Below are 19099 nucleotides of genomic sequence, written 5' to 3' on the forward strand. Positions count from 1 at the left end.
GTCTTAGGCAGGGTCATACGGTTTACTTTATTTTTGCATGTTGACTTAATGCTAAATGGAACTTGATAAGAAAAAAACATAATCAACATTGATATTTAATCTGATTCTAACCACAGAGCAACCTGAACATATCACACTTGCCCTTTATTTTGTTGTCAACTAAAACACTATTAACATTTAATGACTAAATCTTACATAGATGAGAGAATATTGATGACATATGTCAACACAACAGATAAAAAGACAAAAATACGATCACTCTGCAAAGAGATTAAAATTCCCTGTTAAAATTCCCTAATTATCTGTTTCAGTCAGCAACACTCATGACCTTAGTGTTGAACTTGGTATAAACTGAATCTAATCTTAAAAGGACATAAATGTCCTTCTTTGAATGATACTTACGCAATAACTTGCATTGTTTTAAGTGTACTTTCAAATTTGCGTGTTGATCTTTATCTTTCCTTGTGTCACCACTCACACCTGCATTCTAAAAAAGAATCGTCCCTGCCAAGCGTTCCACACAGATCATGCAAATCTATTTACACATAAATGTAGTAATGCGTAGCATCTATATGGAACCCAATGTGGACAAAAATACTTTGGCAGTTGTTTACGAAACAAAAAGGGAAGAAACATTATGATGTGCTTCTTCTTGAGCTGTTGTTAGCACAAAATATCAACAACTCGACTTTGTACCTATTGTTAATTATTATTCAGTTTTAAGCCAAGATCACACATAAATCCATATAAATGTAACTCTGCATGTGCAGAACATGCTCTCCAAAGGGTTCACTCACTTTTGGCACAGCAACACTTAAAGCTGCAAAGATCTAAGCTAAGATATCTCTGAACCATAAATAAAGAATAGAAGAAAGAATACATGAATTAAGTGTTTGGAGACTGGAAGAAAATTTAATGAACATATATATTCCTTAGAGGATGGAACCTTAGTTTTTGTTGAACAGAACCCCTCAGAACAGAAGACAAACAAAAATCTACAGGTGTTTCCTGCATGTCCCATACATAATGTAGAGATGTATAGATAGCTAACAATTCCACATAAATTGAGGTGCCATATAGGTATTTATATTGAACTGCTCTAACGGGAGGCCATACTTTTGTCTCTCACTAATGTCGCCTTTGCTAGTTTTCTCTCTCAATATCATACTAAATATTATGCAGTAAATAGCAAACTATGCAGTAAAATATTTTATATCTAAATTTAGGTACATTTCAGACTTTGAAGATCCTGTTTACTCATATTTTTCTTAACCTGGTGCAGATATTCAGGTCTTTCTCGTACAAGTGGGAGTGACTACATGATGACTCATACCTAAACCGCTATATAGTGATTCCAAACAGAGGTATTCATTTGCTGTATTCATCATGGAGGAGCTAAGAGATTTACCAAAGTAAGTGTGATCTGTAAAGAAATGTAATTTTTATATTTTAACTTTCAGATTTTCACATTGTTTAGCACATATAACAAGTTAAATCATTTACATGCTTTCTCTCTTCATTCAGGAGGCCGTGGGACACCTGTCAAGAAGTCCCAATCATTGAAGATGAACAGACACCATGGAAAATGATCAAACTGCTGAAGATCATCTCTTTGTTTGCTGTAGCTGTTATTGTGTTTGGATCAGCATTATGTAGTAAGGTTTGTTCTTTTTAGGACATTTAACAACATATAGGATATTTATTCTGCACATATTACTGCAGCTAAAAGTATACATATTATCAGTTTTACTGACACTAAGGAAATAATCACATAGCGCAACTGTTGATTTTACCTTGCCAAATCACTGCACTAATAACTGACATGTTCAGAGATTTCTTTTCCTCTCTTACAGATGTCTTTTCTCCTCCTAATCACGTTGTCCAATGAAGGCACAAAGACTCTCCCTCCTGAACAGAAACCTGTTGCACTGCTGTGTATCGGCTGCTCTCTCATCGCCTCCAGTGTATTTCTATTCCTCAAAAGCATCTGGAAATCATGTTATAAAACATCAAAGCTGCCCAGAAAAACAACTGCAGCCCTAGTAAGAAAACTTTGACTGATGCTAAAAACAGAAAGTCTGCAGATTTTTAGCCTTTTTTTGTCATTGTGTTTTATAATGTCATTATCTTCTGCTTCTTCTTTAGGTTCTGTTCTTTGAGTTTCTGGTTTCTGCAGGTGCATCAATTCTCACCATTATGGCGATGCCACACTTGGACATTGTGACCAATGTGACAATATTCAATGGAGTAGCTGTCATCTCTGCAATCCTACAACTGGTCGCTCAGTGTTCTGCCAAACAAAGGAACCGCTTCCTGATGCCTTGCATCTTTGGTTTAATCTTTATTTTGATTGGTTATGTCCTGTTTGTTCTTCTATATATCATGAAGGATTCTTCTAATAACAAGATGACCATCTGGGTGGGGCTAGCTGTTGGAGGGTCCATTTTGGTGTCTTTCAACTGGTGGGAAAACTACTTTCAAATAATCTCAGACAACAGCAGCTCCACCTTCCTCGGAAACCTTTGCAAAGACATAACAAAGTGCCAGAACATACTGCAAATCTTCTCCAGCCTCATCAGGATCGTTGTGACTGCCTGTGTAATTGGAGCCTACATCCCTCTAGCCAAAATGAACTGGAGCATTCTGACCTCCATCCCAAGCCGTGAGACAAAGATTATAGCCATCATCATTGGGGTCCAGCTGATCTCCTCAGCACTCTGCCACTGGTTTGCCTTGGTAGCCTGCAAGATGCGTGCTTTGCGGCGATGCTTCATCCTTCCTCTATACCTGGCCTCTCTGGCTGTTATGGCTCTGCTGGTCATTCCAGTTATTGTTTACTATCAGGACTACAGAACAAGCCTGAATGGGACTACAAACATCAACTTCACAGACTACTGTAAGGTGGCTGTTGATGGAAGAAACCAAAACCTGAAAGACAGTGTGCTTCCATATATGGTGCTGGATGTTACATACACTCTGTGTTTCCTTGACATGTCCAAGATAGCTGACATTGGCATACTCACAGGTAGTAAAATAGAGCTGTTCATAGGATCAAACAATATTTACTTGTTATTTAAAGTCACCTGACTAGCGAACTTCGAGTTTGTGTGCATACAGACTCAACTCCTAGTTAGTAAACTTTAATTCAAAGTTAAACTTGCATGCGACATGGTGGAAATAAAGGTAGAGTTCTCAAGATGAACATGATTTTTTTTTTTATCTTCGTTCAGGTACGGCACTGTTCTGGTGGATTGGTCTTGTATTGGTAACCCTACATCTCTGGAAGCTCAATGTGCATCGAATACAGAGGACTCAAGACCTGTTCATCAGGAGGTTGTATGAGGGAGCCTTTATTGAACAGTCCCTTCTCCTTAACACCAGATTTGACATCCACACTAAGGAAACAATAAGAAAGTAAGCGTGTGTACCACTGTTTTTTCAATGTGCTCCTGTGGTTCATTAACATGTTTCGAAATGGGGTTTCTCTAAGTTGTGACTAGGTTTAAACAATTTTGATGATACTATCTCAAATATTTTTCTGTCAAGACTTAGGTATTTTGAACCGGTTATGGTGTATCTGTGTGCGACCATGTGGCACGAGACATATGAGGAGATGATGAACATTATAATATCAATATTCAGGTGAGTCTACTGATTCTGTCAAAAAAATATTTTATCTTGCTATTCCTCTAACTTCAATTTCTCATGAGTTACTACTATCTCCTCGACTTCCCTTCTTCACAGTGAAACTTAAACGTAAATTCAGTTATTACTTAACCTCCTAGGACATCACATTTTGGGTTATTTAGACCAAAATACTCAATTTTGCTCTACAAAGGCCTGATATCCACTCACGAGGACATTATACTGCTACTGTTCTATGAAAATGTTAAACGAATATCCTCATATGTGGTTCTCATTTTTCTTAAAAACAAAAATAAAGTAAAAAAAAAAATCTGGTAATTCTTTGTTTTTACATTCATCGGGCCCCAATGTGCCCAAATATCAAAGAGAAATTAAAAATGCATGCCGTGGAAGAGGCATAGAGTTCGGGTCTTAGGAAGTTAAAGCATCCATCCATTTTCTTCAGCTTATTTGGGGCCGGGTTGCAGGGGCAGCAGACTAAGCTGAGAAGCCCAGACCTCCATCTCCCTGGCTTCTCCAGCTTGTCCGCAGGAACAACAAGGCGTTTCCACGCCAGCTGAGAGATATAATCTCTCCAGTGTGCCATAGGTGTGCCAGGATGGGACATGCTTGGAACACCTTATACAGGAGGAATCCTTGTCAGATGCCCAAACCACCTCAATTTGCTCATTGATGTGGAGGATCTGCAGCTCTACTCTCTCCCGGACGGCCAAACTTCTCACCCTATCTCTAAGGGAGAGGCCAGCCACCCTTCGGAGGAAGCTCATTTCTGCCCCTTGAATCTGCAATCTCGTTCTTTCGGTCACTACTGAAAGCTCGTGACCATAGGTGAGGGTAGGGACGTAGATCAACCAGTAAATTAAGAGCTTAGCTTTTACACTCAGCTCTCTGTTTACCACATGCATCCGCATCACTGCAGCCACAGAACCAATGGATCTTCCGCTCCCTTCTCCCATCACTCCTGATTCTCATCCCCACTACTTCACACTCGCTGTAAAATGTTCCAGTGCGAATTTGAGGCTGTCATCTGATGAAGCCAACAGAACCACATCTGTGAAAATGATGAGATTCAGACATGAGATTCTGAGACCACCCAAGTGATCTAAATGTGAACTAAACTCTTACAAAGATTGTATAAGAATCAAATGGCCAGTAGCAATGGGCCAGACACCCTATTCTCCCAAAGCACCTCCCACAGGACACTCTGAAGGACACAGTCAAATGCCTTCTCCAAGTTCACAAAAAATATGTAGACTGGCTGGGCAAACTCCCATGCACCTTCAAGTATCCTTGAGAGGGTAAAGAGGTAGTCCAATGCTTTATGAACAGAATAAAAATTCATTGTTTCTCCTGTATCTGAGGTTCGACTTGATCGATCATTGACCCGGTGCCAAAGTTCTTCCAGTGCCATATGCAATTATGGACACCCTTTTGTTTGAACATGGGGTTTGCAGAGAAGTCCAATAACTGAATACCAGTAGGGTGGGAAGCCGTTCCTCCCAATCATGCCCCACTTTCATTGCCCACATAATTGGGCGACGGCAGTGAGACCGGAAGCTCCCAGTAGGACGACAGCGAGACCTCCCAGTAGGACGACCCCAGGTAGAGCACTCTCAAACACCACGCCCTGGGACTCCACGAAGGCTGAGTACTCTGAACAATCGTTTGGCAACTCCAGACTAAGGAAGGGGTCCAGCCTCTCTCTAGGAGACTGCTTCCATACCCAAGCCGTGCGTTGAGGTGAGACAGCAACAATGTCCTGAGTTCAATTCCACAACCTGGCCAGAGCCTTTCTGTGTGGAATTTGTATCTTCTCTTCATGTTTGCGTGAGATTTTTCCAGGTACTCTGCAGGTAGGTGGCTTGGGTTAAATGGTTGTACATCTCTATGTGTTAGCCCTGCGATAGACTAACGATCTGTCCAGGATGTACCCTGCCTCTCACCTTACATTAGCTGGGATAGGATCCAGCCCCCCCCCCCCACGACCCTTAAAAGGATAAGTGTGAAAGTTTTCCTCACACTTCCTATTCATGCTTTTCCTTACAGACTGGACAAGTACAGACCAAAAGAAGACCCAAAGATCAACGATTTCACCTTTGAAGCGCAAATCTACTTTGATGATGCATTTGAACATGTTGAAGAGAGTCGCCATCTGAATGAATACGCAAAGAATCTCGTACAAGTTATTCAAGAGGTTTATGGGTATGTTTACATACTCACTACTATTACTGCATTTAAGACCAGGATTTATTTGACTATCCTGGACTTTATGAATTTAGTGACAGCATTTTTTCTAACTGCCTGTCATCAGCATCTTCAAGAACGCTGAACAAAAGTTCTTCAGAAAGAAGCAGCAAGTTCCTGATCAGAAAATTATACAGACGCCATATGGAGGTCGTCTTATTGTCAACATGCCTCAAGGGAACAACATTGTAGTTCACTTCAAGGATAAAGAACACATCCGTCACAAAAAGAGATGGTCTCAGGTAGGAAAATAATTAACTGCACTATGTTTATTATTGCAATGTTTATCATCTGAACTCTTGAAAGTTAAAATTCATTATTTATTAACCCTTTAAAACCGGTCGGAGTGGGCACGCTCCGTTTTGCGTAACTATTTTTAAATGTCTGTAGAACTCGAACCACGTAAGCTAGTGCAAGAATTTTTTTTGCATATGAAATAGGAGGAGTTGTACTTACAACTTGTGCCATTAGCTTGTCCTAGGTCACACTTTCCTTCCACATACAGCTTCCCAAAAATTGCATAAAAAGGACTTGCAGCAACAAAAACACAATATTCCAGAAACACGCTTTGCCGATCCGATCAGCTGTTCCTAACGCTACCTAGTTGGAATAGACGTCACCGCGAACTATCGCGTGCCCGCCATTACCTGCCCGAAACTGGAAGTGATGTCATTTTCGCGGAAAATGTAGTTTTTTACCTTCAGGGCCTCAGAGCCTATACTGGTGTTTTTAAAAGTTATGTTTGACTCCATGCTTTTCTGATTTGTTTCTGGGATGCTTAGAACTCAAATTGCTCTGCTGGAAATAGTTTATTTTGATGCACATGCTGTTTTTTGGTTTTTTTTGCAAATTTGCATTATAATATTTACTTTTGTTTTTCCAGCAGTGTATAAAAATTGTTGTATCTCAAAAATAAAACTATGAAGACACTCAAAATAAATTTCCCGTGGTTGGAAACTATTTTGTGCAACTTTTTTGTATTTACAGTTTTGAGGGATAGGCCTCTTAAATTTCTCTAACTAGAATTATGTGTCAAAAAACCCCAAAAAGGATCTTTAATTTTTTTGTAGTTTATTGCACTTTTTTGCAATTTATGTAGTTACTATGGACTTAATGCATACATATTATTAAAATTTTGGCTATAACGGTTGTATTGATGTATAGCAACTTGAAATGCTCCCACAAATGGCACTACAGCATGTAAAAATATAAAGATAAGCTCTGGCGGACTTGGTTCTATGGTAGGCCTTAAAGGGTTAATTGTTATTTATTTTTTTGCAGATAATGTATCTTTACTATCTCCTGGGCTGGAAACTCATGACCAAATATTACATTCGTTGTCAGAGGGGAGAGGATGAGCAGGAGCTAAAAAAACAAGCTCAGGTAACATGAAAGAGAAAGTTTCTGATTTGCTCAAACATGCTTGCAAACAACTCTTATGGTACACAAAAGATGACCAACGTGTCATTGTAAAACAAAGCAAATTGCATTTGTTTCTTTAGAAAGAGAAGCACAACACCTACATCTTGGCTTTGGATGGGGACACTGACTTCCAGCCTGCTTCAGTGATGTTGCTTATTGACCGTCTCAGAATATACCCTCGCGTTGGGGCAGCATGTGGCAGGATCCATCCCACTGGATCAGGTTTGCACATAGTAACAAAATAAAAGAAAAACATAAGGGCAAGATGTCACAGAGACGTTATACTGATGAAAATTCTTGTCGAACCAGTATACTGATGTCTGTATACACCCCACAGCTCTTGTTCAACACAACCAAAAGGAAGGATCAAAGTGACACACTTATGGTAACACTCAGCATTGCAGGAGAATATCAATAAGAGATCAGTCACTGATGATGGTTGAAATTACTTAAACAAACAAACAAAAAAAACCAAAATATCCATAACATGGCCCAACTCCATCAGTTTATCTTATTGCATGCTTTCAACTCCAGTTCACAGGTTACGTATTTTCAGAGTTGGCTTTTCTTTCTACTACTACCCAGCTTAATACTAAAGGAATAAAAATGAAGCAGCTAAGAAAGAAGTGGATAGATAAAATTAGTGCTTTTAGCTAGTCCCCCCTCCTTCACATGCCCCTTTCACTCAGTTGCTATCTATCTATCTATCTACATATAAAAACACCCAGCACGCCCCTGCGGGCAGTTTATCCTTCAAGCTCAGGTCCTCTACCAGAGGCCTGGGAGCTTGAAGGTCCCATGGCAATATCTTAGCTGTTCCCAGGACTGCGCTCTTCTGGACAGAGATGTCCGATGTTGTTCCCGGGATCTGCTGGAGCCACTCGCCTAGCTTGGGAGTCACCGCACCAAGTGCTCCGATTACCACGGGGACCACCGTTACCTTCACCCTTAGCTCGGTCATTCTCCGCCACCTTTGGGGGCATCTCCCATTTTGACCTTGGGACTTCCAGGTTATACTCGGCACAGATGTTCCTGTACACTATGCCGGCCACTTGGTTATGGTATTCCATGTATGCCTTGCCTGCTAGCATCTTGCACCCTGCTGTTATGTGCTGGATTGTCTCTGGGGCATCTTTACACAGCCTGCACCTGGGGTCTTGCCTGGTGTGATAGACCCCAGCCTCTATGGATCTTGTACTCAGAGCTTGTTCTTGTGCTGCCATATATATTATATATATGTATATATATGTATATATATATATATATATATATATATATATATATATATATATATATATATATATATATATATATATATCAATACACAAAAGGAAAATCCTCTCTCATCCCTGTGGGAGGTCTATCCGTCCTGCCAGTATCTTTGCTGTGCAGTATTTTTACTGAGGTCAACATCAGGAAGAAGGAAGATGAGAAGCTGGGCAAGTACCAAGGGCTCAAAGAAGGGCTTAAGAAGATGTGAATGAAGGGCATGATATGACTCTGAAACAGTCTCTCAAAGCACTTCATCAGCAGCAGGATGGACGTCACTGGCCGTTAGTCATTCAGGCAGGATGTGAGTAATTTTTTGGTAAGGGAACTATGATGAAGGATTTCAGCCAGGGTGGAACTGAGGCTTGTCAGGTCTCATGTTTCTGTATTCCCTGTGTTCTGTGTGCTAGTTTTAAGTTTAGTGGGCTCAATTTTGTTAATTTAGTCAAGTCTTGGTTCTTGTTTTGCCTTTTATTTTGTAATGTGATCCAGCCTCAAATAAACATCTCGCCTTTTGCTAAAAATGACTTTTTTCTGGAAGTGTTAATTCAGAGATGATTCAGAAATCTTATTCTTGCAACTCTCCTTCCTCTCCGGGGAAAGAGAGTTTAAAAAAACAGAGGTGGTCCACAGCAGGCAATTCACTGCATTTTAAAATAATACAATCCACACAATATTAGTAACATAACTGTAAAGACATCTGCGTTAAATATTTAACAAATTACTTTATTAAAGTGTTTTTTTTACTTATTCATCATCAGGATTCAGACAGTTCCTGCAGACAGTTGTGTGGTTTATTTCCTACATTCAGTCTGAGGGGGTCATATGATGATGATGAAGCATTCATTGCACAATCACAAGAAACGATATAAAAAATGTATAAATTATCTATGAACCGTTAATAATCTCCCAATTAGTTGAAAAAATCCTACTCTATGGTGGCAGGGAGTGCTGTTTGTATAGTAGTTTTTCCACCTACTACTAAATTTAAAAAAATACTGCAATTTGGACACTTTGTGGGACATGTACCTCGATTTAGAGAGTCGCTTTCACATCGAAATTTTTTTGAGCAAGAGTATTAAAATTAATTGCAAAGGTGATAGACTAAGATTAGTGGCAGAAAACTTTAGCAAGCAGGCGTGACAGTAATTGTTACTGCTATAACTGTAAACTTTTTGAAAGCCTAAATGGGGTGAATTACCAATAGTTTTAACTACAGCAGCGTTTCACTGACCTTATTTTTCATCAGAAATGTTGTGCAATCAGAGTGATTTAAATTTGAAATTAACAACTGCATTGATTTAGTAACATTTTTTGCAGGACAAACGCTGTATTTGTTGTTGCATTTGGAGTTTCATAGAACAATATTATAAAAGGAGTCAGACAAATTTAATGTACATATATTAGTGGAAGGCAACTTGCTGAAAGTAACCATGTGTGACTGTGATCGTTGCCGCTATGACTGTTCGTTCCTTTGCAAAGCCAACGCATACAGTAATTGGCATGCATGGATTGCCCATGCAATTACAGCAGATGCAAGGGTAGTATCAGCTTTGGTAGCTTTGGTTCCCTCTCCTCTGTCAGACTTCCCCTTTTGTATCACATCTAAAATAAACTCTTCTCTTGAAGGACAAAACAATGATTTTCATTTCTAAATTAAAATAAAAACATTGTAGTGCCGTGCTTCAGAAACATTATTTAGCAATAATCATAGTATGGTATGGAAGCATCACTTATATTTTTCTGCTGTATCTTGCTTGTTCATTGTGCACAACTTCTGTCGTTATAGTTATAAAACCACTGATCAATGCAAAAACATGAATGGAAATATATGCAGAAAGTGAATGAACTTTCATTAGCACTGCCCCCCCCACGATGCCCCCAGCTGGTTTTCCTAAATGCTGCTCTCGTGTGTTAACATTCCTGTTCACATTGTACACGTGAGAGACAGGGGATATCATTAAAGTCACGGATCAGTTGGTAATCAGCTAGGAATCCGCCAGGTATCTGTTATGGTTATGTCAGGAATATGACAGCCATTTTATAGTAGCTGTATCTGTACATACCTTTGTATTTTCTTTGCAGGTCCTGCTGTCTGGTTCCAAAAGTTTGAGTATGCTCTCAGTCACTGGCTGCAGAAGACAGCAGAGCATGTCATTGGCTGCGTTCTGTGTAGCCCTGGCTGCTTCAGTCTGTTCAGAGCAGAGGCCCTGATGGATGACAATGTGATGAAGACGTATTCTACCAAGTCCACCGAGGCAAGGCACTACATCCAGTATGACCAAGGTAATGGATGTTGTTTGAAATCACACAAGTAAAAGCATTGCCAGTCCACGCTCACTTTTTCTACATTCCTCTGATATACATTACCAGTCAAAAGTTTAGACACACCCTCTCATTTATTTTCCTTTATTTTCATGAATATTTACATTATAGATTCTTGTTGAAGGCATCAAAACGATGAATGATGAATTATGTAATAAACAAAAAAGTGTGAAATAACCCAAAATGTGTTTTATACTTGTTACGACCCGTGTAGGGCCAGGCAATAACATGAGTGAGGCACTCGCTGAATTAACATAAACAGATGCATTGACTGTATAACACATAAAATGCAAATTCGTAACATACTTCAAAAAAGCCACCCGTTGCTTTGATTACTGCTTTGCACACTCTTTGATTCTCTATGAGCTTCATGAAATGGTTTTCCAAACGTTTTGACGTAGTTCCCAGAGATGCTGAGCACTTGTTGGCTCTTTTGCCTTCACTCTGCAGTCCATCTCATCCAAAGCCATCTTGATTGGGTTTAGGTTAGGTGACTGTGGAGATCAGCGCATTTGGTACAGCACTCTATTACTCTCCTTCTTGGTCAAATAGCCCTTACACAGCCTGGAAGGGTGTTTGAGGTCATTGTCCTGTTAAAAAATAAATGATGGTCCAACTAACGCAAACCAGATGGGATGGCTTGTCACTGCAGTATGCTGTGCTAGCCAAGCTGTATTCTGAAAACATCTCGACACCATCACATCTCCTCCTCCATGCTTCACGGTCGGAACCATGCACATAGAGACCATCCGTTCATTTTTCTGTATCGCACAAAGGTAATGCAGGTGGAACCAAAGATCTCAAATTTAAACTCATAAGAGCAAAGCACAGATTTCCAGTGGTCTAATGTACATTCCTTGAGTTTCTTGGCCCAAACAATCTCTTTTGCTTGTTGCCTTTTCTTAGGAGAGATTTCTTATCAGCTATTTGACCATAAAGGCCTGATTCACACAGTCTCCTCTGAACAGCTGAGAAAGTAACTAGTAAAATCAAGTCAAGGAAGCTCCCTCCTCATGCATGGAGGATTTCACTTCAAACCCAGCACCCCGAGACTGCATGCTAAGTGGAAGGAAGGAGGTTAGAGTCTAGTAAGTGTCAGTCCAGGATGAGACTTCGAACATCCACAAGATGGCCACAACCAAACGAGTCCTCAGTGAATACCTCAGACAGCAGAAACCAAAGAAAGAGGAGCAAGAGGAGGAGAACTCATGGAAGGACAGACACTTGCACGGTATGCACCACTAGCAGATAGAGGAATTGCCAGACATCCAGAAATCCTACCAGTGGCTGGAAAAAGCTGGATTGAAGGACAGCACAGAGACACTAATCATGGGAGTATAGGAACAAGCTCTAAGTACAAGACCCATAGAGACTTGGATCTACCAAGCCAGTCAAGACCCCAGATGCAAGCTGTTTAAAGATGCCCCCAAGACAATCCAGTACATAACAGCAGTATGCAAGATGTTAGCAGGCAGGGCATACATGGAACACAATAACCAAGTGGCCCGCATAGTATACAGAAACATCTGTGCCGAATACGGCCTGGAAGTCCAAAGGTCATAATGGGAGACGCCCCCTATGGTGGCCGAGAATGACCAAGCTAAGATCCTGTGGGATTTACAGACGGACAAAATGGCGATGACTAATCAACCGGAAATAGTAGTGGTAGAGAAGCAGAGGAAGACAGCCATAGTGATAGATGCGGTGATACCAAATGACAGCAAGATCAGGAAGAATGAACAAGAGAAGCTGGACAAGTGCCAAGGGCTCAGAGAAAGATTCGAGAAGATGTGGAGGGTGAAGGTAACACTTGGTGCAGTGACACCAAGCTAGGTGAGTGGCTTCCAGCAGATCCCAGGAACAACATCAGAGAATTCTGTCCAGAACAGTGCAGTCCTAGGAACAGCTAAGATACTGCACAGGGCCCTCAAGCTCCCAGGTCTCTGGTCAAGGACCCAAGCTTAAAGGATAGACCGCCCACTACTGCAAGAGGGAAAGTTTTCATTTGATATATATATTTTTTACCCACAGGTGAAGACCGCTGGTTATGTACTCTGCTACTAAAGCAGGGATGGAGAGTCGAGTACAATGCAGCTTCTGATGCCCATACCAATGCACCAATGGACTTCAAGGAACTCTACCATCAGGTGAAAATCTTTTCAATAATACTGCAATCAGTGTTCGGTCATTATTCAAAAAGTAATAAATATTATAATCAGCTTCAGTCTTCGTTTTTACTCCAAGTAGAATTTAATATAGTCACCTATCCATATGTTGCTCATGCCATTGGTTATGTTAGTGTTTATTTGTCATCTACAGCGCCGGCGATGGGGGGCTTCAACAATGGCCAACATGGTGGATCTGCTGGGTTCCACGAAGATTATTTCCAAGAGGAATCCATCCATATCAAAACCCTTTATGTTTTATCAGTTTTTTGGTATAATTTCAGCCATCCTTGCACCTGCCACCATCTGTCTTTTGATTGCAGGTTAGTATCACCTTTGTGTTTTACAAAATCACCTGTGCACATGTGAATCTGTGTCCACTGAAATGTTATTTGAAGTAAAAATAGATTAGTGCTGTCAGCGTTAATCTCGTTAAAACGACTTTAACGCCATAACATTAACGTCAGCCTCACGGATCGTCCTGTGCATGGGGCTCCATGGCGTCAACGCGTTAGCGCCTGACTAATGGAGATTTGGCGCGTTAATGTGGTTATGGCGTTGTAACGTTTGACCCGTTATGCATACACTGGACATGAGTGTGATGACAGCAGAACTTGTATTTACAACTGTGGTTTTCGTTTTGCACTGGGACACAGACACTCCCCCTCTCTGTCACGTTCGCTCTCCTCCTCCTCCGACTGTCACTGTGAACATATAAAGAGTCACAATCACATTCAGATCCCAGCACACCTGTTCACCCCGCCCCTGAGCCGCCCCGGGAGCCTACTGCGTCACCCCTCCTCTGCAGCCGGCCAGAGACCACACCCACGCCACAGGCGTTAATATCATTTTAACAAGATTAAGGCTGACAGCACTTAAATACATACAACTTTAAAACATGACAAATATCTTTCAGGTAGTTTAACCTTCGTTTTGAACATCAATTCTGCTGCTGCTCTTGTCATATCTGTGATACCTCCAGCCATCTACCTGGGTCTTTGCTTCAAGCTCAAGTCAGACACTCAAATTACCATTGCAGCAATCTTGGGTGTCTGTTATGCATTCCTTATGTTGCTAGTGACAATTTCTATTATTGGTATGTTATGTTTAAACACCTTTAAAGTGTAATTATGCAGTCATTTTAATATTTTTTTTTGTTTAATGCTTTGACAAGAAATACTGAAACCTGCTTCAACCCTAAATCTATTCCTCCTTAATTCAGGATCAATGGTTAAAGCGAAAACCATCCTGACACCCAGCAGCATTCTCATCATCTCCATGTCCATCATTTACATAATCACTGCAGCAATCCATCCTCAGGAATTTCATCTGCTGTTCTATAGCTTTCCCTACATAATCTGCATCCCCAGCGCCTACCTTCTGCTCACCATCTACTCGATGGTCAATATGAACAATGTGTCTTGGGGCACCAGGGAGACAAAACCTGCTGCTGGCACAGCCCCACCTCCAGCTCTCACACCACAAATGAAAACACAAAAAGGTAAGAGATCAGCCTTTTTGCTATTACACTCACATCTGTTATTGTTTATTCTGTTTCATGAAATTTATATAAGTTATATTTGCAGCCAAAGGCATTTTCCGACAGCTCTTCTCATGGGTCAAATGCTGCAAAAATTTCAGCCAGGGAATTCAAGTTGACCAGCTCAGTGGGAGTCAGGACAACACAGCCCAAGAGCCTGAGCAGCTTGAAGCTGAAAACACTATTGTGGAAAATATAACCATCACAGAAGCAGAACAGGGGTATGTTCTGAAGCTGGAAAATAAATTTCAATGCATCAGTCCTATGTAGAATATATGTACTATATGTATATGTATACTACCCTATCCTATGTAGTGCATTGTTATTTTATTCTTATTTTCTTTCAGGCAATTAAAACGCAACATTCAATGTAAGTGCATTAAATTAACTATGTTTTTGTTTGTGTAACAATGTAAGACTTGACAACAACATCATTGCAGTTTAAATACTTTTATTTACAATGTTTAAGTTGCACCTGTGGCTGGAGAGCCACTGGTGCTCCTGGAGGCTGGAGAGCCAGATACACAGTTGATCTGAGTGTGTGCATCCTTCATGCAATGGAGCCATTGCAGAGGGGCGCAATCTGAATCGTAATCTGAGTGTGACAAGCTCTTACAAAGTAGAGTGGAGGTGGCTATTTTTACCTTGGAATCTGCAGATAAGGCAATCTGCCAGTAGCTCTTGGTTAAATTCAGTGTTCTGAAAAATGAGTCTTGCTTAACGGGTCCAGGAGCTCTCAATACAGGAATCAAATTATGACACCTCATTCTTGCTGTTGTCTACAAAGAGCTGTATAGACCCATCTTTCTTCACTACAAGAACTATGGGGCTACACCACACACTACCTATGTCCCAATTCCTAGGCCGCATCCTTTAAAGGCCGCATTTGGAGGCCAATAATGTCACAGCCAGGCCATGAAGGCTGTCCCAATTCAAAGGCTGCTCCAAGTGGGGCCAACAAATACGTCCCTCATTTCCCCAGAAAAGAAGGATGGCCCAGGTGTATCCTTTGTGCCCCATCCTATCCCAAAATTCATTGCATGGCCCAGCCAATTCCAGTTTCCAGCAATGGTGGTAGCTACTTAGTTTTAATATCACTCTTTCTGTGTCACAAAATAAACTTTTAAGATATTTTCAGGCAATAATGTAGCTGTGTAAACTTCAAATATCTGCTAAATTTATCAAGACATCACACTTTTGCAAAAGTGCTCCAACGTTTTCGGAAACATCTGTTACCCACCAGCTCGATAGCTAGCTGGGGGTTCAAGGCTCACTAGAGCCAGCGAGAGCAGCAAACTCCCGGCACATCGTTTTCAAACTCCCCGCAATCCTTTGCTATTCAGGTTAAACATGATATATAAGTCACTAAGATAGCTTAAAAATATTATTGTTGGTCTTTTTTCAGGGTTTTATTTGTTCCCGAGTAAATCGGTTTGGCTGAGATTAGTACACACAGCCGAATAAATGTCAAGCTGATTAAACAGATGTGTGAGATGGTAGAGAATTTACTCCAATGTCCTCTTATATTTTAGTGAGAGAGGAGCAGACGGCTGAGTTTATTAAACTCTACTGAGACAGCTGGTGATGCAAATCTGAAGGCTAGATCGTCCCATTTCACAGCCTTGCACTTCCGGCCTTCTTGGTCTTTGGAGGACCCGTCCCCATTGACCGCGAAAGCCTGGTCCTTCGAAGGATGCGGCCTAGGAATTGGGACATAGCTAATGTGTGACTCTTCTATTACTCCCAGCTTTACAATTTCAGCCAAATTTCTTTGAACAATTTGCCTTTTATGTTTAGGGAACCTGTAGGGCCGTAAACACAAGTTCATGCCTGGGCGTGTCTCAAAATCTCTATGAGATTGAAGCTGAGCCACAAACCACACCCTGGCGAAGTTTTTTTTTTGCTTGTTTTTAAAATCAGACAAATATACTGCAATTAAATAATTTTTGTCTTGCTGATTTCAGCAGGCTGGATTGAAAAGCTCCAGAGTTTGTCCAGTGACCTGACATTTCAAGAGGACTCACTCGACCAGGTGTGCATGTGTAATTGAATTAACACATTTGCTTTGCTTAAATGACCTCTGTCTAGAATTTATCATTACTCCCATACTCCCAAAAATGATGGTGGTCTTATGTATAATATGATATTTATGTATTTGGGTAATAATTACTGTTCATTAACATGCAGAAATGCTTACCTTGCCCCCCAAAATGTCTTTATTTCATGACACTTTACAAGCTATAGATATGTTCCATTAATGAACATATTATTTTCCTCTAAAGCTTTTGTTGCTATTTATTTAGTTTTAAACACTTTAAAAATATTTCTGTCTTTCCCAGGAGGAAAAGAAATTCTGGGAAGAACTTCAAAAGAAGTATCTTGAACCTCTGCCTGATGACAAAGAAAAACAGAAAAAGATGGCCAATGAGCTGCGAGAGCTGAGAAACAAAGTAAGTGTGGGAAGATGTGTTATCAAGAATGGGCACCATTTATGTCCTATGATTCCAGGTTGAAAGCGCTGTTACTTTGTACATTTGTATAACATGAGCTTTGGTACCTTTCTAACTGGAAAAATGTGCAGTTAATCTTAGATTAGTCTCATCTTTCTCATTAAACACAGGTCAACTTTGTCTTCTTCATGTTAAATGCCTTTTGGCTGGTGGCAACCTTCATCCTCCAGCTCTTCAGTGACACATTATCTATCAAAATCCCAAAGTTAAACATTCAGTTCCAGAAAACAGGAGATGATATCCAAATTGATCCAATTGCCTTCATGTTTATTTTGGGATTTGCAGTTTCAGTTGTGATCCAGTTCCTTGCGATGCTATACCACAGGTAACCTCTTACATCAAATCGCAGTGTTTTGATACTCACCAAGAGAATCTAACATTCTTATTTTGTGTTCATTGTGTTCAGGATTCACACCCTCATCCATTATGTTGCCATTGTGGACACAGAACCCAAAGCGACAAAGAAACTTGAAAAACAGAAGTCATGCCTGCAAGGCAAAAGGGTATTTGCAACTATATTGCATAGACCAGGGGTGCCCAATCCCAGTCCTCGAGAGCTACTGCCCTGCAGCTTTTAGATGCGTCCTTGTTCCAGCACACCTGAATCAAATGAATGGCTCGTTATCAGGCCTTTGCCAGACTTGATGGCATGCCGAATTGGTAATCCAACTATTTGATTCAGCTGTGTTGGAGTAGGGATGCATCTAAAAGCTGCAGGACAGTAGCTCTCGAGGCCTGGGATTGGGCACCCCTGGCATAGACAGATTATTTGTATTCTTTTAACTGTACAGAAATAATTTTTTGTGCTAATGTTTGTTCAAATGCTTTCCAGCATAGCTCCAGCTCTAATGCAGACTCAAGCTATAACTCCATGGAGGACTTTGAGACTGAGGACAGCGATGTTGAGTCAGAGGTCACCAGAAAGCCTCATGAAGAAGATGTAGTATAAACATCCGCTGTGACTGTATAGCACTTTAAGATATCTCTGAGATTTTACCAAACTGCAATACATCTACTACTTATTTTTTTATTTACAATGTTTCAAGTGTAATTTATTTATATAAGAAAAACCTCAGTTCCAGTGTGAATATATCGAAATAAGCAAATGAGGCTAGGTTAGTCATTTATTATTTTATCTGATGAATCTGAAGTATTGTTTATACTATAATTCTTGGTGACAATGAGTTTGCTGCTTTTACCTTAATATCAAATTGAATGACTGAAGTTTGGTAATAGTGAATCAGAGAAAATTTCAATCAAGTTTCTCATATTCTTTTGACGTATGATAATCTGATCTAGTCTTCCATTACAGAGCATTTTCATACTCTCTCTTTGTTTTCTTTTCTTTTTTTACAAAGAATTCTTGGATATTTTTTGATTCAATTTATTTAAAATATGACTTGATCATAATGTAATTTTATCTTTAAATTGGATTCCATGCAGAAAATTGATTATTTATTTGTGTTTAAAAGTAAAATCAATACTCTAATCAGTACTCAGTACACAGTGCTCCATGTTGTAATGACTAACCTCGTATTGTGGATGGATTATCTACGTTGTTCTCCTGACTGAAGTTTGGTCCGTTTATAGCATCCTGCCATGCGATTGCATTTGTCCCTAACCACCGGGAACCCTTGCTTTAACTTTTATCGAGTGGAAAAAAAGTTAGCGTTCACCCTCCAGCTTATGCTAACATAGCTGTGTTGCTAGCAATCACATAGCACATCATTATATACCAGCTAGTCCAACTTCAGCATCCCTACAAAAGTCACTACTGTTTAGTTTTCTGTTTTCATTTATGTTGGAAGTGATAGCAGAGCTGTACATTTAAATTTTTTCAGAAATCTCTCAGGCAAGAACACGGTACAGTGTTGCCTTGTTTATCACGGGAGTCATGTTCTAAAAATAACCCGTAATAGGTGAAATCCGCGAAGTAGCCAGCTTTATTTTTTACAATTATTATAGATTTTTAAAGGCTG

At 40.2% G+C, this 19099-nt stretch overlaps 1 protein-coding gene across 1 annotated transcript; it reads left to right on the plus strand.

The window, feature by feature from the left end:
• Positions 1 to 1358: 1358 nt before the first annotated feature.
• On the plus strand, positions 1359 to 18659 carry LOC116320893 (chitin synthase chs-1-like). The gene is made up of 22 exons (XM_039605158.1): positions 1359 to 1412; positions 1525 to 1660; positions 1854 to 2042; positions 2146 to 3025; positions 3231 to 3414; positions 3547 to 3642; positions 5692 to 5847; positions 5957 to 6131; positions 7171 to 7272; positions 7392 to 7533; positions 10666 to 10866; positions 12937 to 13052; positions 13225 to 13393; positions 13987 to 14166; positions 14293 to 14571; positions 14657 to 14831; positions 14958 to 14980; positions 16575 to 16642; positions 16950 to 17060; positions 17231 to 17445; positions 17527 to 17623; positions 17953 to 18659. The coding sequence occupies exons 1-22, from the start codon at positions 1387 to 1389 to the stop codon at positions 18067 to 18069; spliced, it is 3837 nt and encodes a 1278-aa protein (XP_039461092.1). The 5' UTR covers positions 1359 to 1386; the 3' UTR covers positions 18070 to 18659.
• Positions 18660 to 19099: the final 440 nt, after the last annotated feature.

The sequence above is a fragment of the Oreochromis aureus genome, linkage group 22, assembly GCF_013358895.1.
Source record: "Oreochromis aureus strain Israel breed Guangdong linkage group 22, ZZ_aureus, whole genome shotgun sequence".
NCBI lineage: Eukaryota > Metazoa > Chordata > Actinopteri > Cichliformes > Cichlidae > Oreochromis > Oreochromis aureus.